The 11,205-nt window shown below is 36.2% G+C and overlaps 1 protein-coding gene across 5 annotated transcripts; it reads right to left on the minus strand.

Annotated features, from left to right (window-relative positions):
• Nucleotides 1-244: 244 nt before the first annotated feature.
• Nucleotides 245-2,797, minus strand: LOC121799533. Of its 5 annotated transcripts, XM_042198933.1 has the most exons (5): nucleotides 2,487-2,797; nucleotides 2,353-2,415; nucleotides 1,667-1,780; nucleotides 1,271-1,561; nucleotides 245-1,089 (listed from the first exon to the last, which is right to left on the minus strand). In XM_042198933.1, the coding sequence occupies exons 3-5, from the start codon at nucleotides 1,772-1,774 to the stop codon at nucleotides 547-549; spliced, it is 942 nt and encodes a 313-aa protein (XP_042054867.1). In that variant the 5' UTR covers nucleotides 1,775-1,780; nucleotides 2,353-2,415; nucleotides 2,487-2,797; the 3' UTR covers nucleotides 245-546. The 5 variants fall into 5 exon arrangements, with proteins under 5 accessions (XP_042054867.1, XP_042054866.1, XP_042054868.1 ...); XM_042198932.1 differs by lacking the exon at nucleotides 2,353-2,415 and having other exon boundaries at nucleotides 2,626-2,797; XM_042198934.1 differs by lacking the exon at nucleotides 2,353-2,415 and having other exon boundaries at nucleotides 2,573-2,797.
• Nucleotides 2,798-11,205: the final 8,408 nt, after the last annotated feature.

Here is an 11,205-nt window from a genome sequence, read left to right on the forward strand (position 1 = left end):
CATATATATAAGGGCATTTGCAATTGGTAGGAAACGGGCTCGGTACCCGGTGCAACCCTATTTTGGGGGTAGCAATCCGGCTCCGGACACAGAGGGGGCCACTCGAGAGGTGAGAGACCGTGCATGGCTATGCGGTCCAGCACTTGATGCAGCCAGTGTTGCGGAGCTCCAAGCTGGAACGGTGTGTTTTGCGGGTGGGCAGGCTGCAATTTTTTTTTTAAAATCAAATTTTCAACTCTATAAATGCACAAACATAACACATCTCACCTTCATTTCATCCTTTCCGTATTCTCCATTTACAAATTTTTCAATCAGTGATGCGGATTTCTATCTCGATTCAATCATTCCCTAAATAAGTACTCTTACGCATAAACAGCCAAAAATGACTGGATTCTAATCCGAGATGGCATGCTTATTTCTGCATATACAATGCATATCATCATGCTCAGGTTTTTCCCAGGACATGCACATAGAATCTATCATCAGATGAATAACGATAAACAAAGGTATCAAATCCTTTAAAAACTTCCAACTACTCTCTTGAGCTTAACTAACATCCAAGGCATCAATAATTTCAAAATGCATCTGCATATCAGGGAGTTTACTTGGAAAGTATAGTCTCTCACGAAGATGCAATTTACCAGCATTTCGTCTCGCAGCAAGCTTCACAAGTCGAACAAGGGCGTCCTTCTCTTTACGGATCCAAATCCGCCTTTCATCACACCACTGTCTTGGAGTTCCATGGAACAGAAACCTGATGCCCAGCTGCTTCTGAGCGAGACCTTCCGATATCCTGTCAATCACATCTTTATTGGTGAGATACGCTCCTTCAGAGTTCAAGCCGACATCCACATAATGAATTTCGGATATGCTGTTGAAGAGGCGCTCCTTTGATGTGGGTACAATCCAGTTGTCTTCTTTGACAGCAGATTGAGATTCTGAGAAGAAGGCAAACTCAGTTATGAGCTGATTAAGCACTGTACCGCCCTTGCTGAACCCAAGAAGCGCTGTATGTGGTTTGCATGGGGATGACGAAGAAGCTTCAGTTAGGTATGGCTCTTTTTGTTTTCCCGAAACGACATTTTTTGCCTGCAATGCAGTGGCCAATGTCATACTTAGGTTATCACTTAGCGAGCAGCATAATGTATTTTCCCAAGAAGAAGTCTCAGCTCAAGCAGACAGATGTTTTAAATTTCTCTTTAAAATGACAGGATCAAAACATACAATACAACCCGCACACGTAGATCATAAATTAAGATACGTTCATTACCTCTGCAAGAAACGTAGACAAGAGCAAGACCAGTGATGTAGAAGCTGGGAATCCAGTTGCATCATACGATTTTGGCTCTCCGTACTCATTTACAGAGGGGATGAAATCCTTATAAACAGCAAAAGGTCCATTAAAAATGGCAGCCTCCACAACGAAGGCATTAATGGATCCACCAAATTTTGAAACTAAAATTTCAGCAATCTTCTGAGGATCAGATAATCTCTCGATCACTGGATTTTCCGTTCCTTCCACCCGATCTCCACTAAAGAATATTGCATTTCCAGAAGGTACCTATCTCACGTAAATCATTTAAAAACTTTAAGGTAACTGTTCACAACTATTTTTCTTTTTGGGTTGCTTTTTTCAGATATGCAAGACTGTAACCAAAACACATACTGCAAGCTTTTTCGAAGAAGGGGAAAGGGCAAGGGATGCTGCAATTCGGTAGAAAATAGTGCTATCCGGATGCAACCGGATTTTCAAGATGCCACTCCAACGATCCATGCTTTTCTGATCAAGTAATATTGTAATTATGTTAAAAACTCCATTAGCTTTAACAAATAAAGCTGTATAAAAGATACTTAGTATTTGTTTGGAGAAGTTAAGAGCATCCAATTAGCTAAAAGCAAAGTGTATGACATAAATGTGCATGAGAATAATTGAGACAATTCAAAGAAATATGTTTCCATGATTGAGTCCCCATTCAAACAAAACAACAACTTAGTAGAAAAGCATAACAATCAATGGTGCTAAGGTAAAAAAATCCTTATATTGGTGCTTTACCCTTACGATTGAGAAGTTACACTCTAGTCATGAAGCTACTTCTCATCCCTACCATTGATTAATGCAAAGGATGTGAACAAATCAATGTTCGTTAAGGCTAAAGCTTCTACTGTTGCTCCAGAAAAATTAACAAAAAAGTGGTGTTGAAAATAAAACTCAGTAATTACATTCAGATTTTCCTGAAAAGATGACAATTCATAAAACGTAAGATCAATTAACCGTATGATCACTTCAAGCTACAAGTGAGGGGCGGAAAATCTTAATAAGAAGCGTTCTCCATTCATGAAACAAAAACTTACCTTAGATTTATCTCACCGGTTAAGAAAATGAAAAGTCATAGTTGTAACTTGTGAATGAATAAGCTACAGTATTAAAAACTGAGTTAAAATACCAGTTTCAAATTGAAACTAATTCCATGGCAAAATTAACAGACCAGTAATCAATCCGACAGCAAAACTCGATACCCAACCAAGCCGGAAAAAGATACACCAAAATAAAAGCACGTGAAGTCAGAGAGACATTTTAACAAACAGACGGCGACACAGAGAGAAAACGGTGGAATTCGGTCGAACCCCTGGATTTCAATATGCCTGCCGCTTCATCGCAAATCTGATAGAGACGGGGGAAGAGGGAAATCCGAGTTGGGTGAGAGCCACCTAATTAATTTGAGTAGTGTGGATCGAATCTAGACTCCTGAGTTTTAATTTTCATCTGTGGATTTTAGTTATGGATAGGCGGACTGGATGGAATTAATTTCTTTCTACTCCCTCTAGTAATGGTCCCTCTTATAGTAGACAAAGTTTAAAAAAAATTTAGAAAAACAAATTAGTGTAATATGAGACCTACTTTTTTATATTTGTTTTATAATAAAATGTGAATAAAGTGAATTTGTGGAACGTGAGACTTACTTATCTGGTAAAAATGAAATGTGATAATTATTGTGAGATGGACCAAAATGGAAAAGAGTGACAATTATTATGGGACGGAGAGAATATATAAATTTAGAATAAATATTATCAATAATTATTTTTCTATTAAAATGCTATTAAGATAAATATTCAAATTTAATAAAATAAAATAAAATAAAAAGTGCATTGCAGTCTAGCTCGGACCCTCAATAATGGCGGACACATATGTATCAAACAAGGGGGCTTTAACCCCAAATGAATCTATTAGAGTAGTTAATTTATGCAAATCTATTAAAGTCCCTCCCAACCAGGGGCGGACGCAGAAAATTTTGTTGGTAGGGGCTCTACTATACTACTCGTTTTGTGCTTAAAAAAGTCTCTTTTAGCTATTTTTGGCTAAAGCCAAATACGGAGTATTGTTTTTAACAAATCACAGTTACACATGTCAAAACAATTACTACTAGTTTGTATAGAAAGTGTGTGTGTTAAATGTTTGGCAACAGCACTGCATGTCTGCCAAATAATGAATACTCTATGACTTGTGATAAAGATGCATATCTCTCTCTCTTTATTGCTCAAAACACTCTTCATAAGTGGTTACACACATATAGCCTTAGTGTAGCACATGCTTATATTTAAAGAAGTTATCCACGTACAGGGGCGGAAGCAGAAAATTTTGTTGGTAGGGGCTCTACTATACTACTCGTTTTGTGCTTAAAAAAGTCTCTTTTAGCTATTTTTGGCTAAAGCCAAATACGGAGTATTGTTTTTAACAAATCACAGTTACACATGTCAAAACAATTACTACTAGTTTGTACAGAAAGTGTGTGTGTTAAATGTTTGGCAACAGCACTGCATGTCTGCCAAATAATGAATACTCTATGACTTGTGATAAAGATGCATATCTCTCTCTCTTTATTGCTCAAAACACTCTTCATAAGTGGTTACACACATATAGCCTTAGTGTAGCACATGCTTATATTTAAAGAAGTTATCCACGTACAGGGGCGGAAGCAGAAAAATTTGTTGGTAGGGGCTCTACTATACTACTCGTTTTGTGCTTAAAAAAGTCTCTTTTAGCTATTTTTGGCTAAAGCCAAATACGGAGTATTGTTTTTAACAAATCACAGTTACACATGTCAAAACAATTACTACTAGTTTGTACAGAAAGTGTGTGTGTTAAATGTTTGGCAACAGCACTGCATGTCTGCCAAATAATGAATACTCTATGACTTGTGATAAAGATGCATATCTCTCTCTCTTTATTGCTCAAAACACTCTTCATAAGTGGTTACACACATATAGCCTTAGTGTAGCACATGCTTATATTTAAAGAAGTTATCCACGTACAGGGGCGGACGCAGAAAATTTTGTTGGTAGGGGCTCTACTATACTACTCGTTTTGTGCTTAAAAAAGTCTCTTTTAGCTATTTTTGGCTAAAGCCAAATACGGAGTATTGTTTTTAACAAATCACAGTTACACATGTCAAAACAATTACTACTAGTTTGTACAGAAAGTGTGTGTGTTAAATGTTTGGCAACAGCACTGCATGTCTGCCAAATAATGAATACTCTATGACTTGTGATAAAGATGCATATCTCTCTCTCTTTATTGCTCAAAACACTCTTCATAAGTGGTTACACACATATAGCCTTAGTGTAGCACATGCTTATATTTAAAGAAGTTATCCACGTACAGGGGCGGAAGCAGAAAAATTTGTTGGTAGGGGCTCTACTATACTACTCGTTTTGTGCTTAAAAAAGTCTCTTTTAGCTATTTTTGGCTAAAGCCAAATACGGAGTATTGTTTTTAACAAATCACAGTTACACATGTCAAAACAATTACTACTAGTTTGTACAGAAAGTGTGTGTGTTAAATGTTTGGCAACAGCACTGCATGTCTGCCAAATAATGAATACTCTATGACTTGTGATAAAGATGCATATCTCTCTCTCTTTATTGCTCAAAACACTCTTCATAAGTGGTTACACACATATAGCCTTAGTGTAGCACATGCTTATATTTAAAGAAGTTATCCACGTACAGGGGCGGACGCAGAAAATTTTGTTGGTAGGGGCTCTACTATACTACTCGTTTTGTGCTTAAAAAAGTCTCTTTTAGCTATTTTTGGCTAAAGCCAAATACGGAGTATTGTTTTTAACAAATCACAGTTACACATGTCAAAACAATTACTACTAGTTTGTATAGAAAGTGTGTGTGTTAAATGTTTGGCAACAGCACTGCATGTCTGCCAAATAATGAATACTCTATGACTTGTGATAAAGATGCATATCTCTCTCTCTTTATTGCTCAAAACACTCTTCATAAGTGGTTACACACATATAGCCTTAGTGTAGCACATGCTTATATTTAAAGAAGTTATCCACGTACAGGGGCGGACGCAGAAAATTTTGTTGGTAGGGGCTCTACTATACTACTCGTTTTGTGCTTAAAAAAGTCTCTTTTAGCTATTTTTGGCTAAAGCCAAATACGGAGTATTGTTTTAACAAATCACAGTTACACATGTCAAAACAATTACTACTAGTTTGTACAGAAAGTGTGTGTGTTAAATGTTTGGCAACAGCACTGCATGTCTGCCAAATAATGAATACTCTATGACTTGTGATAAAGATGCATATCTCTCTCTCTTTATTGCTCAAAACACTCTTCATAAGTGGTTACACACATATAGCCTTAGTGTAGCACATGCTTATATTTAAAGAAGTTATCCACGTACAGGGGCGGAAGCAGAAAAATTTGTTGGTAGGGGCTCTACTATACTACTCGTTTTGTGCTTAAAAAAGTCTCTTTTAGCTATTTTTGGCTAAAGCCAAATACGGAGTATTGTTTTTAACAAATCACAGTTACACATGTCAAAACAATTACTACTAGTTTGTACAGAAAGTGTGTGTGTTAAATGTTTGGCAACAGCACTGCATGTCTGCCAAATAATGAATACTCTATGACTTGTGATAAAGATGCATATCTCTCTCTCTTTATTGCTCAAAACACTCTTCATAAGTGGTTACACACATATAGCCTTAGTGTAGCACATGCTTATATTTAAAGAAGTTATCCACGTACAGGGGCGGACGCAGAAAATTTTGTTGGTAGGGGCTCTACTATACTACTCGTTTTGTGCTTAAAAAAGTCTCTTTTAGCTATTTTTGGCTAAAGCCAAATACGGAGTATTGTTTTTAACAAATCACAGTTACACATGTCAAAACAATTACTACTAGTTTGTACAGAAAGTGTGTGTGTTAAATGTTTGGCAACAGCACTGCATGTCTGCCAAATAATGAATACTCTATGACTTGTGATAAAGATGCATATCTCTCTCTCTTTATTGCTCAAAACACTCTTCATAAGTGGTTACACACATATAGCCTTAGTGTAGCACATGCTTATATTTAAAGAAGTTATCCACGTACAGGGGCGGAAGCAGAAAATTTTGTTGGTAGGGGCTCTACTATACTACTCGTTTTGTGCTTAAAAAAGTCTCTTTTAGCTATTTTTGGCTAAAGCCAAATACGGAGTATTGTTTTTAACAAATCACAGTTACACATGTCAAAACAATTACTACTAGTTTGTACAGAAAGTGTGTGTGTTAAATGTTTGGCAACAGCACTGCATGTCTGCCAAATAATGAATACTCTATGACTTGTGATAAAGATGCATATCTCTCTCTCTTTATTGCTCAAAACACTCTTCATAAGTGGTTACACACATATAGCCTTAGTGTAGCACATGCTTATATTTAAAGAAGTTATCCACGTACAGGGGCGGAAGCAGAAAAATTTGTTGGTAGGGGCACTACTATACTACTCGTTTTGTGCTTAAAAAAGTCTCTTTTAGCTATTTTTGGCTAAAGCCAAATACGGAGTATTGTTTTTAACAAATCACAGTTACACATGTCAAAACAATTACTACTAGTTTGTACAGAAAGTGTGTGTGTTAAATGTTTGGCAACAGCACTGCATGTCTGCCAAATAATGAATACTCTATGACTTGTGATAAAGATGCATATCTCTCTCTCTTTATTGCTCAAAACACTCTTCATAAGTGGTTACACACATATAGCCTTAGTGTAGCACATGCTTATATTTAAAGAAGTTATCCACGTACAGGGGCGGACGCAGAAAATTTTGTTGGTAGGGGCTCTACTATACTACTCGTTTTGTGCTTAAAAAAGTCTCTTTTAGCTATTTTTGGCTAAAGCCAAATACGGAGTATTGTTTTTAACAAATCACAGTTACACATGTCAAAACAATTACTACTAGTTTGTATAGAAAGTGTGTGTGTTAAATGTTTGGCAACAGCACTGCATGTCTGCCAAATAATGAATACTCTATGACTTGTGATAAAGATGCATATCTCTCTCTCTTTATTGCTCAAAACACTCTTCATAAGTGGTTACACACATATAGCCTTAGTGTAGCACATGCTTATATTTAAAGAAGTTATCCACGTACAGGGGCGGACGCAGAAAATTTTGTTGGTAGGGGCTCTACTATACTACTCGTTTTGTGCTTAAAAAAGTCTCTTTTAGCTATTTTTGGCTAAAGCCAAATACGGAGTATTGTTTTTAACAAATCACAGTTACACATGTCAAAACAATTACTACTAGTTTGTACAGAAAGTGTGTGTGTTAAATGTTTGGCAACAGCACTGCATGTCTGCCAAATAATGAATACTCTATGACTTGTGATAAAGATGCATATCTCTCTCTCTTTATTGCTCAAAACACTCTTCATAAGTGGTTACACACATATAGCCTTAGTGTAGCACATGCTTATATTTAAAGAAGTTATCCACGTACAGGGGCGGAAGCAGAAAAATTTGTTGGTAAGGGCTCTACTATACTACTCGTTTTGTGCTTAAAAAAGTCTCTTTTAGCTATTTTTGGCTAAAGCCAAATACGGAGTATTGTTTTTAACAAATCACAGTTACACATGTCAAAACAATTACTACTAGTTTGTACAGAAAGTGTGTGTGTTAAATGTTTGGCAACAGCACTGCATGTCTGCCAAATAATGAATACTCTATGACTTGTGATAAAGATGCATATCTCTCTCTCTTTATTGCTCAAAACACTCTTCATAAGTGGTTACACACATATAGCCTTAGTGTAGCACATGCTTATATTTAAAGAAGTTATCCACGTACAGGGGCGGACGCAGAAAATTTTGTTGGTAGGGGCTCTACTATACTACTCGTTTTGTGCTTAAAAAAGTCTCTTTTAGCTATTTTTGGCTAAAGCCAAATACGGAGTATTGTTTTTAACAAATCACAGTTACACATGTCAAAACAATTACTACTAGTTTGTACAGAAAGTGTGTGTGTTAAATGTTTGGCAACAGCACTGCATGTCTGCCAAATAATGAATACTCTATGACTTGTGATAAAGATGCATATCTCTCTCTCTTTATTGCTCAAAACACTCTTCATAAGTGGTTACACACATATAGCCTTAGTGTAGCACATGCTTATATTTAAAGAAGTTATCCACGTACAGGGGCGGACGCAGAAAATTTTGTTGGTAGGGGCTCTACTATACTACTCGTTTTGTGCTTAAAAAAGTCTCTTTTAGCTATTTTTGGCTAAAGCCAAATACGGAGTATTGTTTTTAACAAATCACAGTTACACATGTCAAAACAATTACTACTAGTTTGTACAGAAAGTGTGTGTGTTAAATGTTTGGCAACAGCACTGCATGTCTGCCAAATAATGAATACTCTATGACTTGTGATAAAGATGCATATCTCTCTCTCTTTATTGCTCAAAACACTCTTCATAAGTGGTTACACACATATAGCCTTAGTGTAGCACATGCTTATATTTAAAGAAGTTATCCACGTACAGGGGCGGAAGCAGAAAAATTTGTTGGTAGGGGCTCTACTATACTACTCGTTTTGTGCTTAAAAAAGTCTCTTTTAGCTATTTTTGGCTAAAGCCAAATACGGAGTATTGTTTTTAACAAATCACAGTTACACATGTCAAAACAATTACTACTAGTTTGTACAGAAAGTGTGTGTGTTAAATGTTTGGCAACAGCACTGCATGTCTGCCAAATAATGAATACTCTATGACTTGTGATAAAGATGCATATCTCTCTCTCTTTATTGCTCAAAACACTCTTCATAAGTGGTTACACACATATAGCCTTAGTGTAGCACATGCTTATATTTAAAGAAGTTATCCACGTACAGGGGCGGACGCAGAAAATTTTGTTGGTAGGGGCTCTACTATACTACTCGTTTTGTGCTTAAAAAAGTCTCTTTTAGCTATTTTTGGCTAAAGCCAAATACGGAGTATTGTTTTTAACAAATCACAGTTACACATGTCAAAACAATTACTACTAGTTTGTACAGAAAGTGTGTGTGTTAAATGTTTGGCAACAGCACTGCATGTCTGCCAAATAATGAATACTCTATGACTTGTGATAAAGATGCATATCTCTCTCTCTTTATTGCTCAAAACACTCTTCATAAGTGGTTACACACATATAGCCTTAGTGTAGCACATGCTTATATTTAAAGAAGTTATCCACGTACAGGGGCGGACGCAGAAAATTTTGTTGGTAGGGGCTCTACTATACTACTCGTTTTGTGCTTAAAAAAGTCTCTTTTAGCTATTTTTGGCTAAAGCCAAATACGGAGTATTGTTTTTAACAAATCACAGTTACACATGTCAAAACAATTACTACTAGTTTGTACAGAAAGTGTGTGTGTTAAATGTTTGGCAACAGCACTGCATGTCTGCCAAATAATGAATACTCTATGACTTGTGATAAAGATGCATATCTCTCTCTCTTTATTGCTCAAAACACTCTTCATAAGTGGTTACACACATATAGCCTTAGTGTAGCACATGCTTATATTTAAAGAAGTTATCCACGTACAGGGGCGGACGCAGAAAATTTTGTTGGTAGGGGCTCTACTATACTACTCGTTTTGTGCTTAAAAAAGTCTCTTTTAGCTATTTTTGGCTAAAGCCAAATACGGAGTATTGTTTTTAACAAATCACAGTTACACATGTCAAAACAATTACTACTAGTTTGTACAGAAAGTGTGTGTGTTAAATGTTTGGCAACAGCACTGCATGTCTGCCAAATAATGAATACTCTATGACTTGTGATAAAGATGCATATCTCTCTCTCTTTATTGCTCAAAACACTCTTCATAAGTGGTTACACACATATAGCCTTAGTGTAGCACATGCTTATATTTAAAGAAGTTATCCACGTACAGGGGCGGACGCAGAAAATTTTGTTGGTAGGGGCTCTACTATACTACTCGTTTTGTGCTTAAAAAAGTCTCTTTTAGCTATTTTTGGCTAAAGCCAAATACGGAGTATTGTTTTTAACAAATCACAGTTACACATGTCAAAACAATTACTACTAGTTTGTACAGAAAGTGTGTGTGTTAAATGTTTGGCAACAGCACTGCATGTCTGCCAAATAATGAATACTCTATGACTTGTGATAAAGATGCATATCTCTCTCTCTTTATTGCTCAAAACACTCTTCATAAGTGGTTACACACATATAGCCTTAGTGTAGCAATGCTTATATTTAAAGAAGTTATCCACGTACAGGGGCGGAAGCAGAAAAATTTGTTGGTAGGGGCTCTACTATACTACTCGTTTTGTGCTTAAAAAAGTCTCTTTTAGCTATTTTTGGCTAAAGCCAAATACGGAGTATTGTTTTTAACAAATCACAGTTACACATGTCAAAACAATTACTACTAGTTTGTACAGAAAGTGTGTGTGTTAAATGTTTGGCAACAGCACTGCATGTCTGCCAAATAATGAATACTCTATGACTTGTGATAAAGATGCATATCTCTCTCTCTTTATTGCTCAAAACACTCTTCATAAGTGGTTACACACATATAGCCTTAGTGTAGCACATGCTTATATTTAAAGAAGTTATCCACGTACAGGGGCGGACGCAGAAAATTTTGTTGGTAGGGGCTCTACTATACTACTCGTTTTGTGCTTAAAAAAGTCTCTTTTAGCTATTTTTGGCTAAAGCCAAATACGGAGTATTGTTTTTAACAAATCACAGTTACACATGTCAAAACAATTACTACTAGTTTGTACAGAAAGTGTGTGTGTTAAATGTTTGGCAACAGCACTGCATGTCTGCCAAATAATGAATACTCTATGACTTGTGATAAAGATGCATATCTCTCTCTCTTTATTGCTCAAAACACTCTTCATAAGTGGTTACACACATATAGC

The sequence above is a fragment of the Salvia splendens genome, chromosome 4 (assembly GCF_004379255.2).
Source record: "Salvia splendens isolate huo1 chromosome 4, SspV2, whole genome shotgun sequence".
Classification (NCBI taxonomy): Eukaryota; Viridiplantae; Streptophyta; class Magnoliopsida; order Lamiales; family Lamiaceae; genus Salvia; species Salvia splendens.

Excerpts from the sequence above, each read along its gene's own strand:
- LOC121799533 (XM_042198932.1), bottom strand. The coding sequence starts at position 1,774 with ATGGATCGTTGGAGTGGCATCTTGAAAATCCGGTTGCATCCGGATAGC. Across the intron at positions 1,562-1,666 it reads CTTCTTCGAAAAAGCTTGCA|GTACCTTCTGGAAATGCAAT; the intron begins GTATGTGTTTTG and ends TACGTGAGATAG. Across the intron at positions 1,090-1,270 it reads TGTCTACGTTTCTTGCAGAG|GCAAAAAATGTCGTTTCGGG; the intron begins GTAATGAACGTA and ends ACTGCATTGCAG.